This window comes from Tachyglossus aculeatus, chromosome 1 (genome assembly GCF_015852505.1).
Source record: "Tachyglossus aculeatus isolate mTacAcu1 chromosome 1, mTacAcu1.pri, whole genome shotgun sequence".
Taxonomy (NCBI): Eukaryota; Metazoa; Chordata; class Mammalia; order Monotremata; family Tachyglossidae; genus Tachyglossus; species Tachyglossus aculeatus.
This window is the reverse complement of record NC_052066.1, coordinates 40,564,462-40,591,134: the sequence shown is the minus strand read 5'-3', so window position 1 is coordinate 40,591,134 and position 26,673 is coordinate 40,564,462. Positions and strand designations below refer to the sequence as shown.

The following is a 26,673-nucleotide window of genomic DNA, read 5'->3' as shown; positions in this document are numbered from 1 at the left end:
GGCGAATGAGTTCACCAAGGGAGTGAGTGTAGATAGAGAACGGAAGGGGACCAAGAACTGACCCTTGAGGAACCCCTACAGTAAGGGGATGGGCGGGGGAGGAGTAGCCCGCAAAAGAGACTGAGAATGAATGGCCGGAGAGATGAGAGAACCAAGATATAACTTTGAAGTTATGTTTCTGTTTCTGTTGCCAACTTGTACTTCCCAAGTGCTTAGTACAGTGCTCTGCACACAGTAAGCGCTCAATAATACGATTGATTGATTGATTGATTGAAGGGTCTATAAAAGATTTACAAGGAAAAGATATATTCCAGACCTTTAGGAGTACTATCTTGAGGAATTTTCCTTCACAGTATTTTTTTCCTAATTAAAATCTCTATTAATATATGATGCATTCTATTTAGTAAAACTATGAAAGAACCACAAAATATACATTCAACAATATTTATAATATTTTTAATAACACAAACAGAGTATAAACTTAGTGTTATCTAGGGAATATAAATATACAGTTTTTTTGATATTCTTTAGCCCTCCAAAAAACAACAATGCCCATCTGGGAAGAAATTAAAATATTTCTTGATCTTAACAGCAATTAACTGCAAAAACCAAAGCAAAACATTATTAATGAAATGGCGCATTTAAATGTTACTAAATAATAAAATGTTTATTCTAAGAAGTATTCCACTATCTTAACCATTAAGTCAGAGGGGAACAGGGTTCAAGATTGAAAGGAGGGCAACTGAAATGTTGCCCCAGTGCTATGCAAAATTTGGAAACATGAAGATATTTTTATTTAATCAAGACACAGACATAGAAGCAGACACATGTCTGGGTACTGACTTTAGTAAAAATTTTCTGTGGTTAGGCGAGCATGAGACCAACAGAGGTTATCTTTGCTTTACAAGATCTCTTTAGCCATTTTCACAATACCCATCTCCTGCTAATTTCTAAGCTAGAATTTGGACAATCCCTATGCGAGGAATGACTGTGAACGCACGTCGAATTGAAAAAGGTAAAAGAGTTTGCTCATCAATGGGCTACAAAAGCCTGAAGATGAAACTACATCTACATCCACTTGGCTTTGCCGCTTCTGAGTACCGTCGAGGGATTAAATATCTAGTGAGAGCTTCTAATCAATTCTGTGCTCCGACCTTTCTTCAGAAGACGAAATATGTCCATACTGTCTTTGGCTCATCAGTACGTGTTTTATTCCTTAATATGATCAGCACCACATTTAACGCTGGAAAGTTAGAGTGCTCTTACTGGATGGAGCTGATGGGTTGGTAGATGACCGCTCTCGTTCTTTAGTAATTTCCATCTCTATTTTGGCCTTGATTTTATCCCAATCCACTTCCAGCTGCAACATTTGAAAATCGGAACATGTTACTAAGAAACAAATCTGCTTAAATAACAAAATTCAACAAAACAAATGAGAAACATGAAAATTCTTCAGGGAAGCTTCTTTAACTCTTCAGTATGAGCCAGCACCTACACGTTGTGGGCAAGTCAGCCACTGAACAGAGTTAAGGTTGTTCTATTCATTGGAGTACAGTGCTCTGCACACAGTAAGCGCTCAATAAATATGATTGAATGAATTCAGTACTTTTCACATACATTTTCATTGCTTAACAATGGTTGGTTTTTTTTTTTTTAGTAATCTGAAAGGATTTAGGTGAAGCTTGCAAGATAGGTGGTATATTTCATAATTTACCAGGTTTCTCCATTCCTGTGTCTTCATGATCTTGTTGAGCATTTATTTTTTAACTGTCCTTTAATTCTACAAGTAGACATTACCTTACACTGAGCTATGGTGAGTAAATATCCTTTGGGAAATGTGTTTACTTATGGATATGAGGTAAGTGACCCCTTTAAGGAAACCCCTTATTATAAGTATCCCTCAGGAAACGTGTTTATTCACTAATATAAGTGACCCCTTTAAGGAAACCCCTTATTATTTAAGATATTAAATAATACATTGTAGCGCCTATTTTACGCTTACGAATATGTCATTTTACTCAGAATATTGCCACCAAAGTGCCTCGCTAATTCATCACCATTATCATCATCAATCGTATTTATTGAGCGCTTACTATGTGCAGAGCACTGTACTAAGCGCTTGGGAAATACAAATTGGCAACACATAGAGACAGTCCCTACCCAACAGTGGGCTCACAGTCTAAAAGGGGGAGACAGAGAACAAAACCAAACATACCAACAAAACAAAATAAATAGAATAGATATGTACAAGTAAAATAAATAATAATTCGCTAATCACAATGAAGATAATAATGATAATGATGACGATGATGAGCTGGAGCACTTACTATGTACCAGGTACTGTTCTAAGCACTGGGGTAAATACAAGCTAATCAGGTTGGACACAGTCCATGTTCCACATGGGGCTCACAGTCTTAATCCCCACTTTACAGATGAGGTAACTGAAGTATAGAGAAGTGAAGTGATTTGCCCAAGGTCACACAGTAGACAAGTCACAGAGCTGGGATTAGAACTCAGGTCTTTCTAACTCTCAGGTCCATGCTCTATCCACTAGAACATGCTGCTTCTCTGTGTGCAGAATGCTGTACTAAGTGCTTGGGAAAAGACAACATAGAGTTGGTACACATGTTCCCTGTTTAGAACAGTGCCTGGTAATAAAAATAATAATAATAATGGCATTTATTAAGTGCTTACTATGTGCAAAGCACTGTTCTAGTGCTTTGGTACATAGTAAGTGCTTAACAAACGTCATATTTTTTTAAAAAGCGCTGAATAAATCTGATTGGTTCATTCAGTTGAACTTGTTGAGCACTTACTGTGTGCAAATCACTTCACTAAGCACTTGGGAGAGTACACTATAACAATAGACACATTCCCTGCCCAAAATGAGCTTACAGTCTAAAGGGGAAGTAGATGGAACTCGATTTCTGAACTAGCTTTGTGCTTTGTAACACTTATCCAACAGCACATTCATGGTGTGAAGCTATTTCATGCACCAAAATAGTCCTACCCATAGCTATCGATAATCCAACTTGTACTGCTTAAATTTAACTATCTGACTGTGGTATATCTGGGCTGCAGAATACTCATACCCTTTTCATCATCATCATCATCATCAATCGTATTTATTGAGCGCTATGTGCAGAGCACTGTACTAAGCGCTTGGGAAGTACAAATTGGCAACATATAGAGACAGTCCCTACCCACCAGTGGGCTCACAGTCTAAAAGGGGGAGACAGAGAACAAAACCAAACATACTAACAAAATAAAATAAATAGAATAGATATGTACAAGTAAAATAAATAAATAAATGAATAAATAGAGTAATAAATATGTACAAACATATATACATATACACAGGTGCTGTGGGGAAGGGAAGGAGGTAAGATGGGGGGGATGGAGATGATCACTACTGGATGATGGTGAATATTTTTCTAGCTTTAGAGTTGAGAGAAATGGATGCCCCAGAAAACCAGGATTGCCTGGAGAGAACTACTGCTGAGGAGCAGCGTGGTCTAGTGGATAAAGCATGGCCTGGGAATCAGAAGGACCTGGGTTCTAATCCCAGCTCTGCCACTTGTCTGCTTTGTGACCTTGGGCAAGTCACTTAACTTCTCTGTGCCTCAGTTATCTCATCTGTAAAATGGGGACTAAGACTGTGAGCCCTATGTTGGTCAGGGACTATATCCAACCTGATTACCTTGTACATATCTCAGCACCTAGGTGCCTACCACATAGTAAGAGCTTATCGAATACCACAATTATTATTATTACTGAACCCCATGCTGGAATGAAGTGCAGGGGATCTGCATGATGTTTTTCAAAGCAGCTCTCAGAGTGATTTTCCATGGCCAGTGAACAAGGTGGGTTGGGACAAAGTAAATGAAAGAGGTGGCCGGAATCTATTATTATTTCTATTATTCATGCAGGTATCACTGCAATATTCTATTCATCCATATATAGAGATTAAAAATATCCTCCAATTGCCAAAGATGGAGTAGTCGATAGGAAAGTTTTCTGGTAATTGGGTAAATGCCAAAATGAAGAACACTTCTCCCCACGCAGAAGGCTATCAAATGACAATAGGTGTATTTGCATTCCAGGATGGTGCTTTCTATGTTTTGTAGACTGTAAACTCTTTGTGGACAAGGAATAGGCCTACCAACTCTGTTGTACTGTATTCTCCCAAGCGTTCAGTATAGTGCTCTGCACACAGAAAGCGCTCAATAAATATCACTGATTGGTTACTTGATAAATATCATTAATGCTTGATCAACTGACACTTAGGGCCTCTTTTTCAACAGTGGAAGGTGTGTTAAGAGAATACTGAACAGTTGATCTTAACTCCTTAGGATTCCATCTCTTCCGAGAATACTACTATTTGATATGGCTACGGTCTTTTTTTCAGCAGTGCTAGCCTGCATGAGGCCATCAAACTTCGCTAGTGGTATATTAAATTCCTTGGCTTGGTTCCAGTCTGCATAAACAGAAGCCTCTTCAGCTTTCACACCATAAAATCATTCTTGCATGTCACTTAACTTGCATTGCGTGCCATACCTCTTTTCTTAGGATCATGAAGTGCTGGAGGGGTTTTTGACTACTGCTGCAAGTGGTCTTTTTAATCAATCGATCAATGGTATTTATTGAGCGCTTACTATGTGTACAGTACTGTGCTAAGTGCTTGGGAAAGTACAACACAACAGAGTTGGGAGACACATTCCCTGCAGGTAAGGAGCTTACAATTTATAGGAGGAAACAGACGTTAATATAAATAAATTACGGATGTGTACATAAGTGTTTTGGGGAGAATAGCAGGTACTGAAAGGGTAACGATCCGAGTGCAAATCACCAAAGCATTTTCTCTAGACTGTAAGCTCCTCCTCTAAACTGAAAGCTCTTTGTGGGCAGGGGATGGGTCTACCAACTCTGACGATTAGAACTACCCTAAGCCCATAGTAAAATGCTCTGCATACAGTAAGTGCTCAATCAATGCTATTTACTGAGCGCTTACTGTGTGCAGAGCATTATACCAGGTGCTTGGGAGAGTACAATGTTAACAGAATTGGCAGACAGTTTCCCTGAGCACAAAGAATCAATAAATAGCACTTATTGACTGATTTCATCAAGCCAGTGCAACTTGAGCCATGATCAATGTCTTAATGGGTCCCTGATAGTATTGTGGAAAAATGCCCATTTCTTGTTTGCTTTTGAGGTTGTAGTTGTGGTTCCTTAAGATAAAAGGGCTGTGATAATGCTGCTGCAGAGCTCCTTGCAGGGATTTATGATCCAGAAGACATTCGGATGGCTTGGAAGATATCACATTTTGATGCACTTTTCAGCCTAACTGCCCAGCTGACCAGATGCTCGTCAGTCCATCATTCAGTTCTAGGCACGGTTGATGCTATATGTAAATTCTTGGTTTTAATTGTAGAAGTATCCAGGATAGTTTTTCTTAGGAAAACACAAAATCATGTTGATGGCGTGATGGATGGTTGGCATATCCACTAAGCTAAAGTAGACCATTTCTGATCTGTTAGCCAATCACATGAGATCTGACTTTTTTTTTTTTGATGTTTGGACATCAATTACATAACATGGATTTGTCCTTGAGACGTTGTCCTCTCCTGGTTCTCCCATCTCTCTGGCTGCTTGTTCTCACTTTCTTTTACAGGCTCCTCCTTTGCCAGCACCCAGGCTTAGCTTTGAGTTCCCTCCTATTCTCCCTCAGATAATCTGAAGGTGTGATTTGTGACATGAAACAGAATGCCTCTGGGCACCCTCTTCATCAACAGACACTGCTATGTCCTCATCTGGTTTACACACCCTGAGTGAGTGAGTCATTTCCTTCCACTGAAACTTGCAATGGACAGTGCGGACAAGGATGAAAAAGAGAGAAATGCCAGGGTAATGAATACAGTTCTGTCTGCCATGACTGATTCAGACTTTTAAAGTACTATCTGGCTCTACACTGTTTTAGTCTCCTCTTATGACCATGCTGTGAAAGGCTCTCGAAAGGACAAAATCCTATAATCACAATAAAATTATAGTTGCGGTATTTGTTAAGGACTTACTATGCGCAAAGCACTGTATTATGTGCAGGGTACATACTAGATAATCAAGCTGGCAATATTCCCATCCCACATAGGGCTCACAAATCCAGGGGGAAGGAGAACACGCGTCTTATCCCCACTTTCACAGATATGAAAACTGAAAAATTTATTGACTTGTCCAAGGTCACAAGTCGCAAGTGGTAGAGCCAGGATTAGAACCCAAGTCCCCTAACTCTCAGGCCCATGCTCTTTCCACTAGAGCACCTTGCTTCCGTGCTTTTGGGAAGAGACCCTGGGGAAGTCACTGAACTACCCTGGACCTTATTTTTCTTACCTGAAAAATGGGGAGTTGATACCTGTTCTTCCTCCTTCTTAGATAGTGAGCTCCATGTGGGATAGGGACTGTGTCCAAGCTGATTATCTACTATCTACCTCTGCATTTAGTAGAGTGCTTGGCACATAGTAAGCACTTTACAAATACCACAATTATTATTACACTGTGGTCTTCATTCCAATTCAGGATAACTGGATTTTACCTATCAAATATGTAATTCAGAAACTACCTAATCTCCCACATAACTACTTAATTTTAAATCAATCAATCAATCAATCAATCGTATTTATTGAGCGCTTACCATGTGCAGAGCACTGTACTAAGTGCTTGGGAAGTACAAATTGGCAACACATAGAGACAGTCCCTACCCAACGGTGGGCTCACAGTCTAAAAGGGGGAGACAGAGAACAGAACCAAACATACCAACAAAATAAAATAAATAGGATAGAAATGTAATTCTATTTTATTAATTTTAAATCTACTTAACACAGGTGTTTTAGGCTCAATAAACAATTCTTCCACTATTATATCCTGATAGCTTTTAGGGGTAAGAGCAAAATGCTCCTCACTGATCGTCAGTATCCTCCATTTAGCTCAGTTCATTCATAATTCATCGTCAAGACTCATCTGTCATTGCCAATTGTGTGCTCATGCAAATCTTTTATTTTAGAACAAATAAGTTGCTCAGAAAAGAAAGGATGACTCTCAAACTCTGGTCCCCAGACTACTGCTGTGTGACCTCGGCAAGTCACTTAACTTCTCTGTGCCTCAGTTTCACCATCTGTAAAATGGGGATTCAGTGGAAGATGGGAGAAGGGAGAAGAATTATGGTATTTGTTAAGCACTTACTATGTTCTAAGCACTTGGGTAGATACTAGTCTCTGTCTCACATGGGATCACAGTTTTAATCCCCATTTTACAGATGAAGGGACGGAGGTTCAGAGAAGTGAAGTGACTTGCCCAAGCTCATACAGCAGATGAGTGATGGGGCCAGGTTTAGCACCCAGATCCTCTGATTCCTAGGCCAGTGTTCTATCCACTAAGCCACGATGCTTACTTAGACTGTAAGGCCCACATGAGATAGCACCTGTATCCAGCCTGAGTATCTTGTACTTACCCTAGTGCTTAGCACATAGTAAGTGCTTAAAACATACTATTATTATTAGTGTGACACCATCTGGGGTTGATGCTTCTTCTGCTTTGGGGGCTCCAGGGCCCAAAATAGCAATAATAATAATGATGGTATTCGTTAAGCACTTACTATGTGCCTCGCACTGTACCAAGCACTGGGGTGGATACAAATTGGATTGGGTTGGACACAGTCCCTGTCCCGTATGGGGCTCACAGTCTCAATCCCCATTTTACAGATAATGGAGGCCCAGAGAAGTGAAGTGACTTTCCCAGGGCCACACAGCAGACAGGTGGCAGAGCAGGGATTAGAATAATAATAATAATGATGGCATTTGTTAAGCGCTTACTATTTGAAAGGCTCTGCTCTAAGCGCCAGGGAGGATACAACTGATCAGATTGTCCCACATGGGGCTCACAGTCTTCATCCCCATTTTACAGATGATGGAACTGAGGCACAGAGAAGTTAAGTGACTTGCCCAAAGTCATACAGTTGACAATTGGCGGAGCTGGGATTTGAACCGATGACCTCTGACTCCCAAGCCCGTGCTCTTTCCATTGAGACAAGCTGCTTCTCACAACTTGGAACCCATGACCTTCTGATTCCCAGGCCCGTGCTCTATCCACTCGGCCATGCTGCGTCTCATGAGACCAGGGGCTTTTCTCCCTTCACCTCCACCAAAGCCAGAGAGTAGGTTTGTCCTGATGCCGTGACGCTGGCAGGGTCCCTGTTCCCACCGTGGGAGGGTTGTGATAGTTTGGAACTAAAGGGGCCCTGCCAGTGGCTGTGGGGGCCTGGGACGCTTCCCTCCCAGCACTGCTCTTCCTGCTGCTGCTGTGAACAACTGTTTCTTTTACTGAGTTTGCCTGGGTTCTTTCTTTCTCAGGGTGTCCACTGTCCCTTGCAGCCTTTTAGATTGGAGGCCCTGAGTGGACTTGGTCTCGTGTTTCATTCAACATCAATATCTTTTTTTTTCTAAATGGTATTTGTTAAGCATGTACTATGTTCCAGGCACTGATCTAAGTGCTGGGGTAGATACAAGCTAATCAGCCCAGGTCCCACATGGGGCTCAGTCTTAATTCCCAGTTTCCAGATGACGTAACTGAGGCACAGAGAAGTGAACTGATTCTCTCAAGGTCACTCACCAGAGTGGCACAGCTGGGGTGAGAACCCAGGTCCTTCTGAATCCCAGGCCCATGCTCTATCCACTAGGCCATGCTGCTTCTCAGCCTCAGCTGTACTTTGTACCTTTCCCCTTAGAAAGGGCTTAGCAAATTGTCAGAACCCAACCCAATTCTTTTCTGGGCCACAAGCCATGGTGGAAGAGAGGTCTGGAGGTCCTGGCGAGGGCAGGCATAGAACTAAGGAGGCGGGCACTCCACAGAAGGCAAATGTGGGATCGGGGCCTCCCTAGTTTCCGCTGCCCATAGTTCTCCCAGGCCTTTAAGTGGCCCAGCTCTCAAGGCCCGGACCCCTCTCCCTGCCCTCCTGGAGGTGGGCACGCTCTGCGGGGAAGACGGAGGGGCTGAGCTTCCTTGAGAAATGCTGATTCTACTTCAGGACAACTGGGCACTCTCCAATCCTCCTGTCATCTCCCAACCTGGTTGTTCCAGTGCTTCTCGTTCTTACTGACACATGGGTGGCTTCGGCCAGAGCCAAACCACACTCAGAGCGATGAGGCAGGGGGAGCTGGCTGGTTTAGAACTCCTGTCAGGCATTTGCTAACTGGATTTCACAGTGACATCAGCCCCATTTTACAGCTGAACAGACGGAGGGTCAAAGAAGGGACCCGAGCTGCCTATAAGGGGGACGAGAAAAACCAGCGAATGGGAAGTTGATGATCCAGGAGATATCTGACACTTGTTGAGTGCCATGAGGCTTCTCCTTCCTTTAAAGAACAAGGAATTTGGTTCAGGCAGGGCAGGGGTCCAAAAGTTCCATGATGCCGGAGGAGGACGGGAGGTGAGAAGCAGCACGGCCTAGTGGAAAGAGCTCGGCCCTGGGTTCCAATCCCAGCTCTGCCCCTTACCTTCTGGGTGACCTTGGGCAAGTCACTTAACTTATTTGAGCCTCAGTTCCCTCATGTGTAAAATGATGATAATGATGATGGTATTTGTTAAGCACTTACTATGTGTCAGGCACTGGATTCGATACCTGTTTCCTCTCTTCCCTTCAGAGTGAGAGCACCATCTGAGACCTGATTATCTTGTATCTATCCCATCTCCTCATACATACTTAAATGCTATTATTATCATTATTATTATTAATAAGAACAATGCAAAGGATAAAGTCAGAGCTGGCTAAGGATCAAAAAATTTAAAATTACATCTCCTCCAAGAGGCCTTCCCTGACAAAACTCTCATTTCCTCTTCATTCATTCATTCAATTGCATTTATTGAGTGGTTACTGTGTGCAGAGCACTGTAATAAGTGTTTGGGAGAGTACAATACAACAATAAACAGGCAAATTCCCTGCCCACAATGAGCTTAAAGTCTACAGTCTTCTCCCTCTCCCGTCTACATCACCCTTGCCCTTGGATTTGCCCCCTTTATTCACCCTGCCCTCAGCCATAGTTTATCCTTTCCTGCCTTAACTCAGCCCTCTCTTCTGCCAGCCATAAGGCACTTATGTCCATATCCATAATTTATGCATTTATATTAATAGCCATCTCTCCTTCTAGACCGTAAGATCCTTGTAGGCAGGGAACATGTCTATCAACTGAAGCAGCGTGGCTCAGTGGAAAAAGCACGGGCTTTGGAGTCAGTGGTCATGGGTTCCAATCCCGGCTCCAATTGTCAGCTGTGTGACTTTGGGCAAGTCACTTAACTTCTCTGCGCCTCAGTTACCTCATCTGTAAAATGGGGATTGACTGTGAGCCCCCTATGGGACAACCTGATCACCTTGTAACCTCCCCAGCACTTAGAACAGTGCTTTGCACATAGTAAGCACTTAATAAATGCCATCATTATTATTACTATTAACTGTGTTATACTGTACTTTCCCAAGAGCTCAGTACAAAGCTCTGCACACAGTAAGCACTTAATAAATATGGCTGATTGCTTAGTTAGAGAGCTCCACTTGGGATAAACAGCATTGTTCCACTCCTTCACTCTCAGCTTTTTCCTACATTGCCACCCTGGAACCTAGTGACTTTCAACAATGGGGCTAGCAGCCTCCAGAAGAGATGGAAAGCACACCAGCTTCGGGGTGCTTTTTTAAAATCCTCTAGAAGCTGGACCAGAGCAGTAGGGAAAATAAAAAGGTCTGGGAGGGAATGTGCTTGGTAGGCAGATCTGGGACCAGCATGGTGCGGAAGATCTGGGGTAAGGTGTGACCCAGGTGAACAAAAGAATGGTTAATTTAGAAATGTGGAGAAGAGAGGCGGCTAGATAAGTTGAGCTAAGTCTGCATAAAACAATACGATGGTTCGTGGCCTAGTGGAAAGAGCACAGGCCTGGGAATCAGAGGACCTGGGTCCTAATCCTGGTCTGCCATCTACCTGCTTTGTGAAAACAGGCAAGTCACTTACCCTCTCTGTGCCTCAGTTTCCTTACCTAGAAAATGGGGATTCAATATCTGTCCTCCCTCCCACTTACTGTGAGCTTCGGAGGAACTGTTCTCACCTGATTACCTTGTATCTACCCCAGTGTTTAGTACAGTGCGTGGCACTTGGTAAGTGCATCACAAATACCACAAGTATTATAATGAAGAGAAACAGTAGCTGGTGAGGTTAGAAAAAAAGAACAGGAAGGGGGGATAAGAAATGAAGAAATTAAATAAGTTGTTTCAGATGGCTGAAATAGCTGGAAAAACACTGCAATGAGTTACAAGAAAGATAAGGGAGAGCGCAGAGTGTTTTCACATTGAAAACACCAGTGGAAACTTGAGAAAATTAAGGAACTGAGAAAAAAGTCCAAGAGGCACCAGAGCAGGACAGCTGGGGGATCTGTACAGAATACATAGTAGTGTACTGAAGCATATGCAACTTGTATCAATCAATTGTATTTATTGAGCGCTTACTATGTGCAGAGCACTGTACTAAGCGCTTGGGAAGTACAAATTGGCAACACATAGAGACAGTCCCTACCCAACAGTGGGCTCACAGTCTAAAAGGGGGAGACAGAGAACAGAACCAAACATACCAACAAAATAAAATAAATAGGATAGAAATGTACAAGTAAAATAAATAAATAAATAAATAAATAGAGTAATAAATATGTACAACCATATATACATATATACAGGTGCTGTGGGGAAGGGAAGGAGGTAAGATGGGGGGATGGAGAGGGGGACGAGGGGGAGAGGAGGGAAGGGGCTCAGTCTGGGAAGGCCTCCTGGAGGAGGTGAGCTCTCAGCAGGGCCTTGAAGGGAGGAAGAGAGCTAGCTTGGCGGATGGGCAGAGGGAGGGCATTCCAGGCCCGGGGGATGACGTGGGCCGGGGGTCGATGGCGGGACAGGCGAGAACGAGGTATGGTGAGGGGATTAGCGGTGGAGGAGCAGAGGTTGCGGGCTGGGCAGTAGAAGGAGAGAAGGGAGGTGAGGTAGGAGGGGGCGAGGTGATGGAGAGCCCAAGTTCGCTGGTACTGATTTAATAGCCATCTTCACCCTGAATATTATAATTAAGGGCCACATCAGACTGTACGTAAGCTGGTTCTTATAAAACAATAACAGAACTGATACGCACTTAGAGTTTTCTCTTCTGGTAGCTTTAAATGCTTTATCTACACTTGCAAATTCCAACATCATACTTCTATGGTGGAGCTGGCAGCCAGAATGACTACTCTTCTCTTTCACACATTCCAACCCTAACTTGAGACTCAACGGTGATTCATTCATTCATTCAATCGAATTTATTGAGCGCTCACTGTGTGCAGAGCACTGTACTAAGCGCTTGGGAAGAACAAGTTGGCAACATATAGAGACGGTCCCTGTCCAACAATGGGCTCACAGTCTAGAAGGGGGAGACAGACAACACAACAAAACATGGAGACAGGTGTCAAAACCATCAGAATAAATAGAATTATAGCTATATGCACATCATTAATAAAATAGAGTAGCAAATACTGGAGATGGATGTAAGGGGGTGGCAACCATTATCATCATTATGAAGAAAAGCAGTGTGGCTCAGTGGAAAGAGCACGGGCTTGGGAGCCAGAGGTCATGAGTTCTAATCCCGGCTCCGCCACTTGTCAGCTGTGTGACTTCGGGCAAGTCACTTCACTTCTGTGGGCCTCAGTTACCTCACTTGTAAAATGGGGATTAAGACTGTGAGCCCTACGTGGGAAAACCTGATCACCTCGTATCCCCCCCAGCGCTTAGAACAGTGCGTCGCACATAGTAAGTGCTTAACAAATGCCATCATCATTATCATTATCATCATTATCAAAATTCATAATAAAAATCCATCATAATGCTCCCTCTTCCAAGGAGTCCGATGTCAGAGCCAGAGGCTGAATGCCAGACCAATCTGACCCTATAGTAGCATTTTTAAAAATACTTGCATATTCTTAACCTGATCAATCAATTAATCAATGGTATTTACTGAGCACTTATTATGTGCAGAGCACTCTACTAAGCTCTTGGGAGAGTACAATACAAAAAAGTTGGTGGACACATTCCCTGCCCATAAAGTGTGACTTCTCCAGCTTTGGCTGAAAATTCTCATTATCTCTGGGATCGATGAACTACACAGTCATATGTAGGACATTCAATTTGGGGTAATTTCTCTTTAGACCTCATCTTATTCTCAACAGTGTATTTTTTCCCAGGGCTTAGAACAGTGCTCTACACACAGAAAGCACTTAATAAATACTAAGGCCTCTCAGAGTAAGCGCTTAATACTACTTCTTCTACTGCTCTTTGTCTCGCTGTTCACATTTCTGATGGAGAAACAGTATCTTGAGTGTAAGTGTCACTGAGTGAGAATCTCTTCCATGCTTGCACACTTCCCATGACGATATAAGAATTCACTTAGGTTGGTCCTTTGACATTTAAGATAGATGAGCTCAGATACCAATAGTTAAGAGGGGAGGGGTATATGACATCGCCAGCAGGACATGTGCTTGAGTTGCTTTTGCAGTAATGGTGGTTTTTTAAGGTATTTGTTATAAGTGCTTATTATGTGCCAAGCACTGTATTAAGCGCTAGGGTAGATACATGCTGATCAGGTTGGACAGAGTCTATGTCCCACATGGGGCTTCACAGTCTGAATCCCCATTTTACAGAGGAGGTAACTGAGACGGAGAAGTTAAGTGACTTGTCCAAGGTCATACAGCAGACAAGTAGCGGAGCTGGGATTGGAACTCAGGTCCTTCTGAGCCATCCATGCATCCTTACTCTGTCTCTCTTTATGCTCTGCACAGTAACTGGCAAGGATAACAGGTTCAGACTGGGGTCAGAGAGCACAATAGCTCTACGAAAGCTATTACAAGGTAACCTCCAACTAGAATGTAGACTACTCGAGGATTTTGTCTATAGTCTGTGAAGTGTCTATACTTAAAAGGCTCAAGGTTTGAGGATGGAATATTATTTCATGACAAAAATTAGCATTACTCTATTTAAGGATTCGTACCCATTGGTCTAAGTGCAAATCTTTTTTATAAATATTTTACATTTTTACAGAATACTTACACCTTCTGCGTACTGCAAATATCGTTTGTTAGTTTCTTTTTTACCAAAGGCCTCCAGAAACTTTTGACGGTACGCCAGAACTGTATCAACATGGGTTTTGTGTTTCACAGCCAAATCAAGTGCCCTACAACAAGAAATAAAGAGGGTTAATAGAATTATACTCACAATAATGATAACAATAATAATAATGGTATTTGCTAAGCGCTTACTATGTGCCAAGCACTTTCAAGTGCTGGGGTAGATACAAGGTAATCAGGTTGTTCCACATGGGGCTCACAGTCTTAATCCCCATTTAGAGATGTGGTAACTGAGGCACAGAGAAGTTAAGTGGCTTGCCCAAGGTCAAATAGCAGATAAGTGGCGGAGCCAGGATTAGAACCCAAGTCCTCTGACTCCCAAGCCTGTGCTCTTGCCACTAAACCAAGCCGCTTTCTAACAACTGCTGTTCTCACTTGGTTAATCCAGAAAGAAGCATCAAGGCCTTTATCGCTTGGGTTCTTCCTATACATTTTTTTCAACCAGAAATTCATTAATTCATTCAACAGTATTTATTGAGAGCTTAATGATTCACATTGTTGTAGATATTTGGGAGAATGAAATAAAAGCAAAAAAGACATGGTCCTTGATGTCAAGGAGTTTTGGAGTTTGATGGGGGGGAAGTCAAACTTAAATTCTACAGCATGCAATAGAAGCAGAAGGAAAAGTACAGATACTACATATAGAAATACATGGAATGCATAAAGCTGAGAAGCAGCATGGCCTAAGTGGAAAGAGAGGCCTGGGAGTCGGAGGATCTGGGTTCTAATCCTGCCACAGAAGGTATGACCTTAGGCAAGTCACTTAACTTCCCTGTGCCTCCATTCCGTCATCTGCAGTAAGTGGTCAATAAATACCACTGACTGATTGATTGATTGACTGATTATATGTCTGCTAACTAAAGCTCCGACAACTTTAAAAGTATTTCTCAAAAACAAAGAACCACATTATGTTTTGGTAACTTCCTCCACGAAAGTATGGCAAAGAAAAAAGTAGGCAACGCAAAGAGAGAAGAGTGGAAAGGGGTAATATAAATTTCCAAAATTTAACCAATCATATTTATTGAGCACTTAGTGTGTGCAAAGCACTATACTATACTTCCCCTCTTCTAAACTGTGAGTCCGGTGTGGGCAGGAACTGTCTCTCTTAAATGCTGAACTGTACATTCCAAGCGCTTAGTACACAGTAAGCGCTCAATAAATATGATTGAATGAATGAATACTCTTTGCAGAGTGCAATATAACAGAGTTGGTAGACGTGTTCCCTGCCCACAAGGAGCATACAGTCTAGAAGGGAAGATAGACAATATAAGTAAAAAATTATGGTTATGTACGTGTGTTGTGTAGCGTGGCTCAGTGGAAAAGAGTCTGGGCTTTGGAGTCAGAGGTCATGGGTTTAAATCCCAGCTCTGCCAATTGTCAGCTGTGTGACTTTGGGCAAGTCACTTAACTTCTCTGTGCCTCAGTTACCTCATCTGTAAAATGGGGATGAAGACTGTGAGCCCCCCGTGGGACAACCTGATCACCTTGTATCCTCCCCAGTGCTTAGAACAGTGCTTTGCACATAGTAAGCACTTAATAAATGCCATTATTATTATTACTATTATTATTGTGGGGCTGAGGGTGGGGTGAATAAAGAGTCTAAATCCAAGTACAAGGGTGACACAGAAGGGAGTTGGAGAAGAGGAAATGAGGACTTGGGGAAGGCCTATTGGTGGAGAAGCAGCGTGGCTCTATGGAAAGAGCACAGGCTTTGGAGTCAGAGGTCGTGGGTTTGAATTCCGACTCCACCACATGTCTGCTGTGTGACCTTGGGCAAGTCACTTAACTTTTCTGAGCCTCAGTTAGCTCATCTGTAAAATGGGGATTAGGACTGTGAGCCCCACGTGGGACAACTTAATCACCTTGTATCCTCCCCCCCAGTGCTTAGAACAGTGCTCTGCACATAGTAAGCGCTAAGCAAATGCCATCATCATTATTATTATTATTTAATAAGGTTTTAGAATTGGGAGAGTGATAGTCCATCGGATAAGAAGCGTGAGGGAGTTCCAGGCCAGAGGGAAGAGGCAAGACAAAAACTCCTCAACATTGGCTTTAAAGCACCTAATCACCTCCCCCCCCCACCCCACCCCGCCACCTCACCTCCCTCCTCTCCTACTACAACCCAGCCCGCACACTTTGTTCCTCTAATGCTAACCTTCTCATTGTTCCTCGATCTCATCTAACTCATCACCTACCCCATGTCCTGCCTCTGGCCTGGAAAGGCCTCCCTCCTCATATCAGACAGGTAATTGCTCTCCCTCACTTCAAAGCCTTGCTGAAGGCACATCTACTTCCTCTCCTTTTCTCCCACTCCCTTCTGCACCGCTCTTACTTGCTCCCTTCATTCATCCTCCCTCCCATCCCCATAGCATACATGTATATATATAATTGTAATTTATTTACTTATATTAATGTCTGTCTCCCCCTCTAAACTGTGAGCTCATTGTGGGCAGGAATGATTCAGTTTGTTGTTATATTGTACAAGTCCCAAGTGCTTACTTAAGTGCTTTGCACACAGCAAGCGCTCAATAAATACGCTTGAATGGATGAATGAATGAATGTGGGCGAGGGGTCGGAGACAAAATAGATGAGATGAGGTATGGTGAGCAGGTTGGCATTTGAGGAGTGAAGTGTGTGAGCTGGGTTGTAGAAGGAAATCACAGACATAAGATTAGAAGAGGCAAGGTGATTGAATGCTTTAATGTTGAAGGTAAGGAGTTTCTGTTTCTGTGGATGAGCAACCACTGGAGGTTCTTGAGGATTGAGGAGACATGGACTGAAGGTTTTTGTAGAAAAATGATCCGGGCAGCAGAGTGAAGTACGGACTGGAGTGGGGAGAGATAGGAGCCAGGGAGGTAAGCGAGGAGGCTGATGCAGTAACCGAGGAGGCATACGATTAGTTGCTTTGATTAATGTGAACGAAGTTTGGATGGAGAGAAAAGGGCAGATTTTTGTGTTGTTCTGAAACTTGAACTGACAGGATTTGGTGACAGATTGAACATGTGGTTTAATTTAATTTAATTGCTGTTTTTGACATAAGGCAAAGTCATATTCATGAGTCTTATACTATCAATCAATCAATCGTATTTATTGAGCGCTTACTGTGTGCAGAGCACTGTACTAAGCGCTTGGGAAGTACAAGCAACATGTAGAGACAGTCCCTACCCAACAGTGGGCTCACAGTCTAAAAGGGGGAGACAGAGAACAAAACCAAACATACTAACAAAATAAAATAAATAGAATAGATATGTACAAGTAAAATGAATAAATAAATAAATAGAGTAATAAATATGTACAAACATATATACATATATACAGGTGCTGTGGGGAAGAGAAGGAGGTAAGATGGGGGGATGGAGGGGGGACGAGGGGGAAAGGAAGGAAGGGGCTCAGTCTGGGAAGGCCTCCTGGAGGAGGTGAGCTCTCAGTAGGGCCTTGAAGGGAGGAAGAGAGCTAGCTTGGTGGATTGGCAGAGGGAGGGCATTCCAGGCCAGGGGGATGATGTGGGCTGGGGGTCGATGGCGGGACAGGCGAGAATGAGGTACGGTGAGGAGATTAGCGGCAGAGGAGCGGAGGGTGCGAGCTGGGCTGGAGAAGGAGAGAAGGGAGGTGAGGTAGGAGGGGGCAAGGTGATGGACAGCCTTGAAGCCCAGGGTGAGGAGTTTCTGCCTGATGCACAGATTGATTGGTAGCCTGCAAGGAGCTATAGATCTTTACAATAGCAAGCATTTTGTGGTCTTATTTATGAGCGTAGCAGTCTCAGAAATTTATGCTTTCTAACTCCAAAGAGCCACTCTATTGCAGGCTTATTGCAGATACTACAATAACTTCATGACAGCATCTTAAATTAGGTAACTAATGATAAATGGTTTTATACTTAAGACTGTGAGCCCCAGGTGGAACAGGGATTATGCCCAACCTATTTAACGTGTACTTACCCCAGCCCTTAGAACAGTGTTTGACACATATTAAGCATTTAAAAATGATAAAGTTTTAAAATTTCATGGAAACTAAAATTTTCTTTAAGAGTATTACTTTGACCACTGGGACAGATGGATGTCCTGAAGAAAAATTAAGATATAGTTTCTAGTCAATTATCTGACACTGAGTAGTGGCAGCCAAGGACTCATTCATTCATTCAAGCGTATTTATTGAGTGCTTACTGTGTGCAGAGCACTGTACTAAGCGCTTGGGAAGTACAAGTTGGCAACATATAGAGACGGTCCCTACCCAACAGCGGGCTCACAGTCTAGAAGGGGGAGACAGACAACAAAACAAAACATATTAACAAAATAAAATAGAATAGTAAATATGTACAAGTAAAATAAATAGAGTAATAAATATGTACAAACATATATACAGGTGCTGTGGGGAGGGGAAGGAGGTAGGGTGGGGGGGGATGGGGAGGAGGAGAGGAAAAAGGGAGCTCAGTCTGGGAAGGCCTCCTGGAGGAAGTGAACTCTCAGTAGGGCTTTGAAGGGAGGAAGGAGCTAGCTTGGCAGATGTGCGGAAGGAGAGCATTCCAGGCCAGGGAGAGGACATGGGCTGGGGGTCGAAAGCGGAACACGGGAGAACGAGGCATGGTGAGGAGGTTAGTGGCAGAGGAGCGGAGGGTGCGGGCTGGGCTGTAGAAGGAAAGAAGGGAGTTGAGGTAGGAGGGGGTGAGGTGATGGAGAATGATGAATGATTAAGGATGAATACTGCAGATATTCATTCATTCAATTGTATTTATTGAGCGCTTACTGGGTGCAGAGCACTGTACTAAGGGCTTGGAGAGTATAATTCAACAATAGAGACAGTCCCTGCCCACAACGGGCTTACAGTCTAGAAGTAGGGAGACAGACATCAAAACAAGTAAACAGGCATCAATATAAACAGAATTATAGATATATACACATCCAAACAGACATTAATATAAATAAAAAGAATTATAGATATGTACATATATACACGAGTGCTGTGGGGCAGGGAGGGGGTAGAGCAAAGAGGGCGAGTCGGGGTGATGGAGGTGAGGGGGAGCTGAGAAAAGGGGGGCTTAGTCTGGGAAGGCCTCTTGGAGGAGGTGAGCCTTCAGTAGGGCTTGGGGGCGGGGGGGGGGAGTGGATTTGAGGAGGGAGGACATTCCAGGCCAGAAGTAGGACGTGGGCCAGGGGTAGACGGCGGGCCAGGCGAGAACGAGGCAGAGTGAGAAGGTTAGCACCAGAGGAGTGGAGTGTATGGGCTGGGATGTAAAAGGAGAGAAGGGAGGTGAGGTAAGAGGGGGCGAGGTGATGGGGAGTTTTTGCTTGATATGGAGGTTGACAGGCAATGATAATAATAATGACGGCATTTGTTAAGCTCCTCCTATGTGCCAAGCACTGTTCTAAGCGCTAGTGGGGGATACAGTATAATCAGGTTGTCCCACACGGAGATTTCTGAGGAGGGGGTGACATGCCCAGAGCATTTCTGTAGAAAGATAATCCGGGCAGAAGAGTGAGGTATAGACTGAAGCAGAGAGAGACAGGAGGTTGGGAGGTCAGAAAGGATACTGAAGCAGTAATCCAGTCGGGATAGGATAAGTGATTGTACTAATGTGGTAGCGGTTTGGATGGAGAGGAAAGGGCGGCTCTTGGTGATTGTGAAGGTGAGACCGGCAGGTTTTGGTGACAGATTGGATATGTGGGGTGAATGAGAGAGCGGAGTCAAGGACGACACCAAGGTGGCGGGCTTGTGAGATGGGAAGGATGGTAATGCCGTCCACAGTGATGGGCAAGTCAGCGACAGGACAGGGATAAGACTGACATTTAAAATACTTCTTCAAAGCCTAGGCTGGGGAGACAATGCTTTCTTACTTCACTTAGAAGACGCTCATTCAAAATTAGATAAAGGTTGCAGAAATAGTACAAATGAATATTTGGCATCTGAACAAGTATGACAGTAGATTCTGAATCTGGAATCTATCCAGGAAATTTTTCTGACTACATTTTAATAGAAGGATATATGTCAGATGCATATATATATACACACATATATGATGTAATTTCAACATGACATTTTCAACACCTTGATCAAAACAAATGTACTTTAACTTTAAAAGGGATTGAATAGCTATATAGCCGAAAGGTTGATGATGTTTGATGGTACATTTAGAATCACGAGAATAGATATCAAGGAGGACAACCCTATAAATTATTCAACCATATCACTACTCTTCCAAAAACCATTTGTTGTCATAGTCAGACATAGATTATTTGGTTGGATGGATCACTGGTCTGATTTAGAGAAGCAGCGTGGCCTAGTGGAAAGATCTTGGGCTGGGGAGTCAGAGGTCGTGGGTTCTAATCCCAGCTCTGCCACTTGTCGGCTGTGGGACTTTGGGCAAGTCACTTCACTTCTCAGTGCCTCAGTTACCTCATCTGTACAATGGGGATGAAGACTGTGAGCCCCATGAAGGACAACCTGATTACCTTGTGTCTACCCTAGCGCTTAGAACAGTGCTTGGAATATAGTAAGCGCTTAATATATATATATATCTGCATATATGTTTGTACATATTTATTACTCTATTTATTTATTTATTTTACTTGTACATATCTATTCTATTTATTTTATTTTGTTAGTATGTTTGGTTTTGTTCTCTGTCTCCCCCTTTTAGACTGTGAGCCCACTGTTGGGTACGGACTGTCTCTATATGTTGCCAACTTGTACTTCCCAAGCACTTAGTACAGTGCTCTGCACACAGTAAGGGCTCAATAAATACGATTGATTGATTAATAAATATCATAATTATTATTATTTAGTATGGCATTTCCTATCTGCTCATATTAATCACAAAAATGTTCAACTTTCCCTCATTAGGAAATATCTAAGAATCACTACTCAAACAAATGAATCAATACACTCAGTGAAGCTCAGTGATTCTACGATCTCAGACATAGTGAGCAGTACAGGTACCACTCAGGGAAAGACCATTCTCCAACAAGGAATCCTCAAAATTCTTCTACCTTCCAAAGTGATGCAGGTTGAATATCCCCCCATTCCTTTAATGAAACATTCCCAACCTTCAGAGAACTGATTGGTTTTCCAGCAGCTTTGTTTACGGCTTTCTTCGACAAAGATGCTTCTTCTGGGGAGGTAGGGAGAAGGGGACTATTTCTCTATGAGAAACAGCATACTCGAGTGGAAACAATATGAGCCAGGGAGTTAGGGGATCTGGGTTCTAATGCCAGCTCTGCATTTGCCTGCTGTGTGACCTTGGGCAAATCACTTAAATTTTCTGGGCCTTAGTTTCCTCATCTGTAAAATGGGGATTACCTGTTTTCCTTCCCACGTAGACTGTGAGCCCCCGTGTAGGACTGGGACAAATACCATTATCATTGTATTTACATCACATATAACGTCCCAACAGTTGGAACTGTATCTAGTTCAAATCGTCTCTGCCCTATTAAATATCATAACAGTCACCAGCAGTTACATTAAGTAGAAAATATAGCAGGGGGATCTAAAATAAATGCTAATAAAGCCTTGTCTCTCTTACCTTTTCACTGAACATCTAAATATATATCCTCTGCCACTTTATTCTCTTAGAATAGATGATCAAAACCGGGGGAGGATCTATATAAGCGGTCCTATATTTTATAAAACACACACATCTATATGTGTGTATAGACTGTAAGCCCCCTCCCTAGACTGTACGCTTCTCGTGGGCAGAGAGTGCATCTACCAATTCTTTTGTACTGTACTCTCCCAGGTGCTTAGCAAAATGAGCTGCACAAAGTAAGTGCTCCATAATTACCACTTATATTATTTATATATATATATATATATAATATATATTATTGATTTATGTAGTGTATGGCATAGTGGCTAGAGCACAGGCCTCAAAGTCAAAAGGTCACGGGTTCTAATCCCAGCTCCGCCACTCATCTGCTGTGTGACCCTGGGCAAGTCACTTCACTTCCTCTATGTCTCAGTTACCTCATCTGTAAAATGGGGGTTGAGACTATGAGCCCCATGTGGGACAGGAACTGTGTCCAACCCAATGCACTTGTATACACCCCAGCACTTAGAAAAGTGCCTGGCACACAGTAAGCACTTAACAAATATGATAATAATTATTGTTATTATAGTGACTTGACTTATACAGACATTTGATAGTCTCCCCACCTCAACCCTACAGCACTTATGAACATATCTTTAACTTATGTATTATAAATTACTTGTTTATTCATATTAATGTCTGCCTCCCCCTCTAGACTATAAATTCTTTATGGGCAGAAAACGTGTCTACTAATTCTGTTGCATTGCAGTCTCCCAAGCATTCAGTAGAGTGCTCTGCACATAGTAAGTGCTCAATAATTACCATTGATTGGTTAGTTGATTGATATACTAGATGCTTTAATAGATAAAGTGGAAATTATTTCCATCTGGGCCCCAGCCAAGTGCTTCAACCAGTAAATTAAATGCTGATTACCGGTGAGGCCTGGGCCAGAATGGGGGAAAAGCGACAGTCAGACCCGGACCAAGGCAAGAGGCGGATGGGAGGGATGTAGGGGAGCACTTAGTACAGTGCTCTGCACACAGTAAGTGCTCAGTAATTACCACTGGTTGAGGAGCAGCAGAAAAGAGCAGGTGGAAGTTGGAGGGGGAGGAGTCCGAGGGTCTGAGCCATCTGGCGAAGGAATTGGTGTCAGAACAGGGAGAGAACACTTCCGTGAGGAGAGCAGGGCCTGAGGCGAGAACAGGAGCTGTGGCAGGGACAAAGAGGGACGGGTACATTCTCTACTATTGATTCTTTCACTTGTATTTATCATTTGACTCTTCTATTTTGCTATTTTAACATTTTTGTGTTTTTTATTATACTTTTATTATATTTTCATATCACCATCATTGGTATGACCTCCTTAAAGGGGGCAAATCACACCTTTTCCCCCTTTTATATTTCCCAAATGCTTACTACACTGTCTGCTAGGTGATAAATGAGAAGCAGCAGCAACAATGCGAAACACAGTAGTGTGGCCTAGTGGGAGGAGCACGGGAATGGGAGTCAGAGGACTTGGGTATTGTGAGACCTTGGGCAAATCATTTCACTCCTCTTGTGCCTCAGTTTCCTCATCTGTAAATGGGGATGAAGACTGTGAGCCCTATGTGGGACAGGGACTGTTTCCAGCCCGATTATCTCATATCTGCCTGAATGCTCAGTAGACATAGTACTGGGCACTTGGTAACACTTAATAAATACAATTAAAAACCCCCCACCACCACTACCACCATAAATAAACAAATACAGTTGATGATGCTGCTGATGATGATCATCACCAATCATATTTATTGAGCGCTTACTGTGTGCAGAGCACTGTACTAAGCGCTTGGGAAGTACAAGTTAGCAACATATAGAGACAGTCCGATCGTGATAATGATAGGTGGGGCAAGAGAAAGGGCAAGGACACCTGGGTGAAGAGCATCTATTTAAGGTACGCGTATATCTACCAAAATATTTTCATTAAAAGTATTTTTTTGCAAAACCAAATTTCTCTTTGGGATATGGGTGACTTCCAACAAAACCCACTTGGAAGATGTCTGGGAAAATGGGCTCTCTCCATTCCAACACTAGCCCTGTTTTCGCTTCATTTGTTGGTTTTGTTTGTTTTTTAAATGAAAGAACAAAAATAGGAGCATTGCTTAAGGAGTCACTCCTGGACCTAAAACAGTTCTAGAAGAATAAAACAACACCTTTAAAATTTAAAGAGCCATTATACCTAGATAATCCAATAGTGCTTACCTAGCAACTCAAACTTCTTTCATTTTTTTCCAATACCCCCAATTTAGTCCATTTTAAAAAGAACCAAATGAATTTTTAAAATATGGCTTTACACTTCAGAAAATAATTATAGGAATATTTGGTTTTTGTAGGTGGAAATCAGTGGGCTTTTCAATTACAACAGTACAGGCACAAATAAAAATATATACTTGATAAAGAAAAAAAGACTTTTGAGTTGAAATCACTGTTTAATTATTTGTGCATTGAAAGACATATATTTCGAGACTAATTCTGTTAATTTGGACTTCTGTGACTAAGAGATGTCCCATTTTGGGCTTTTCTAACAAACCAAATGATAAACCACATGATCACAGCCTCCTCTCTGATCTCCCATCCTCCTGTCTCTCCCCACTTCAGTCTATGCTCACTCTGCTGCCCGGATTATCTTTGTACAGAAACGCTCTGGGCATGTCACTCCCCTCCTCAAAAATCTCCAGTGGCTGCCTGTCAACCTATGAATCAAGCAAAAACCCTTCACTCTCGGCTTCAAGGCTCTACATCACCTCGCCCTCTCCTATCTCACCTCCTTTCTCTCCTTCTACAGCGCAGCATTCACCCTCCGGTCCTCTGTCACTAACCGCATCACTGTGCCTCGTTCATTCATTCATTCAATTGTATTTATTGAGCGCTTACTGTGTGCAGAGCACTGTACTAAGCACTTGAGAAGCAGCGTGGCTCAGTGGAAAGGGCACGGGCTTTGGAGTCAGAGGTCATGGGTTCGAACCCCGGCTCCACCATGTGTCTGCTGTGTGACCTTGGGCAAGTCACTTAACTTCTTGGAACCTCAGTTACCTCATCTGTAAAATGGGGATGAAGCCTGTGAGCCCCATGCGGGACAACCTGATCACCTTGTATCCCCCCCAGCGCTTAGAACAGTACTTTGCACATAGTAAGCGCTTAACAAATGCCATCATCATCATCATCATCATCATCACTTGGGAAGCACAAGTTGGCAACATATAGAGACGGTTCCTACCCAACAGTAGGTTCACAGTCTAGAAGGGGGAGACAGAGAACAAAACAAAACATATTAACAAAATAAAATAAATAGAATAAATATGCACAAATAAGATAAATAGAGTAATAAATACGTACAAACTTATATACATATATACAGGTGCTGTGGGGAGGGGAAGAAGGTAAGGGGGGGATGGGGAGGGGGAGGAGGAGGAGAGGAAGGAGGGGGCTCAGTCTGGGAAGGCCTCCTGGAGGAGGTGAGCTCTCAGTGGGGATTTGAAGGGAGGAAGAGAGCTAGCTAGGCGGATGGGCAGAGGGAGGGCATTCCAGGCCAGGGGGATGACGTGGGCCGGGGGTCGACAGTGGGACAGGTGAGAGCGAGGTACAGTGAGGAGATTAGCAGCAGAGGAGCAGAGTTTGCGGGCTGGGCTGGGCTCGTTCTCACCTGTCCCACCATTGACCCTTGGCCCACGTCCTTCCCCTGGCCTGGAATGCCCTCTCTCACACATCCGCCAAACTAGCTCTCTTCCTCCCTTCAAAGCCCTACTGAGAGCTCACCTCCTCCAGGAGGCCTTCCCATACTGAGCCCCCTTTTTCCTCTCCTCCTCCCCAGCACCCCCCCAGCCCTACCTCCTTCCCCTCCCCACAGCACTTGTATGTATTTGTACATATTTATTACTCTATTTATTTTACTTGTACATATTTACTACTCTATTAATTTTATTAATGATGTGCATATAGCTATAATTCTATTTATTCTGACAGTTTTGCCACCTGTCTACATGCTTTGTTGTCTGTCTCCCCCTTCTATTCATTTATTCATTCAATCATATTTATTGAGCACTTACTGTGTGCAGAGCACTGTACTAAGTGCTTGGGAAGTACAAGTTGGCAACATATAGAGACGGTCCCTACCCAACAGTGGGCTCACAGTCTAGAAGGGGGAGACAGACAACAAAACAAAACATATTAACAAAATAAAATAAATAGAATAAATATGCACAAATAAAATAAATAGAGTAATAAATATGTACAAACATATATACATATATACAGGTGCTCTGGGGAAGGGAAGGAGGTAAGGCGGGGGGATACAGAGGGGGAGGAGGGGGAGAGGAAGGAGGGGGCTCAGTCTGGGAAGGCCTCCTGGAGGAGGTGGGCTCTCAGTAGGGCCTTGAAGGGAGGAAGAGAGCTAGCTTGGCGGATGGGCAGAGGGAGGGCATTCCAGGCCAGGGGGATGACGTGGGCCGGGGGTCGATGGCGGGACAGGCGAGAACAAGGCACCGTGAGGAGATTAGCGGCAGAGGAGCGGAGGGTGCGGGGTGGGCTGGAGAAGGAGAGAAGGGAGGTGAGGTAGGAGGGGGCGAGGGGATGGACAGCCTTGAAGCCCAGGGTGAGGAGTTTCTGCCTGATGCGCAGATTGATTGGTAGCCACTGGAGATTTTTGAGGAGGGGAGTAACATGCCCAGAGCGTTTCTGGACAAAGACAATCCGGGCAGCAGCATGAAGTATGGATTGAAGTGGGGAGAGACACGAGGATGGGAGATCAGAGAGAAGGCTGATGCAGTAGTCCAGACAGGCATCCTCGACTCCGCTCTCTCGTTCACCCCTCACATCCAAGCCATCACCAAAACCTGCCGGTCTCACCTCCGCAACATCGCCAAGATCAGCCCTTTCCTCTCCATCCAAATTGCTAC

The 26,673-nt window shown here is 43.3% G+C and overlaps 1 protein-coding gene across 3 annotated transcripts in view; it reads right to left on the bottom strand.

The window, feature by feature from the left end:
* Nucleotides 1-440: 440 nt before the first annotated feature.
* The window catches only part of IFT80 (intraflagellar transport 80), a 184,130-nt gene continuing 157,897 nt past the window's right edge, over nucleotides 441-26,673 (bottom strand). For all 3 annotated transcript variants that reach the window (XM_038749271.1, XM_038749279.1, XM_038749289.1), the window contains 2 exons: nucleotides 14,144-14,267; nucleotides 441-1,360 (listed from right to left, as the gene is read on the bottom strand). In XM_038749271.1, the coding sequence (XP_038605199.1) occupies nucleotides 1,238-1,360; nucleotides 14,144-14,267 (247 nt within the window). In that variant the 3' untranslated portion in view covers nucleotides 441-1,237. The remainder of the gene's footprint in view (nucleotides 1,361-14,143; nucleotides 14,268-26,673) is intronic.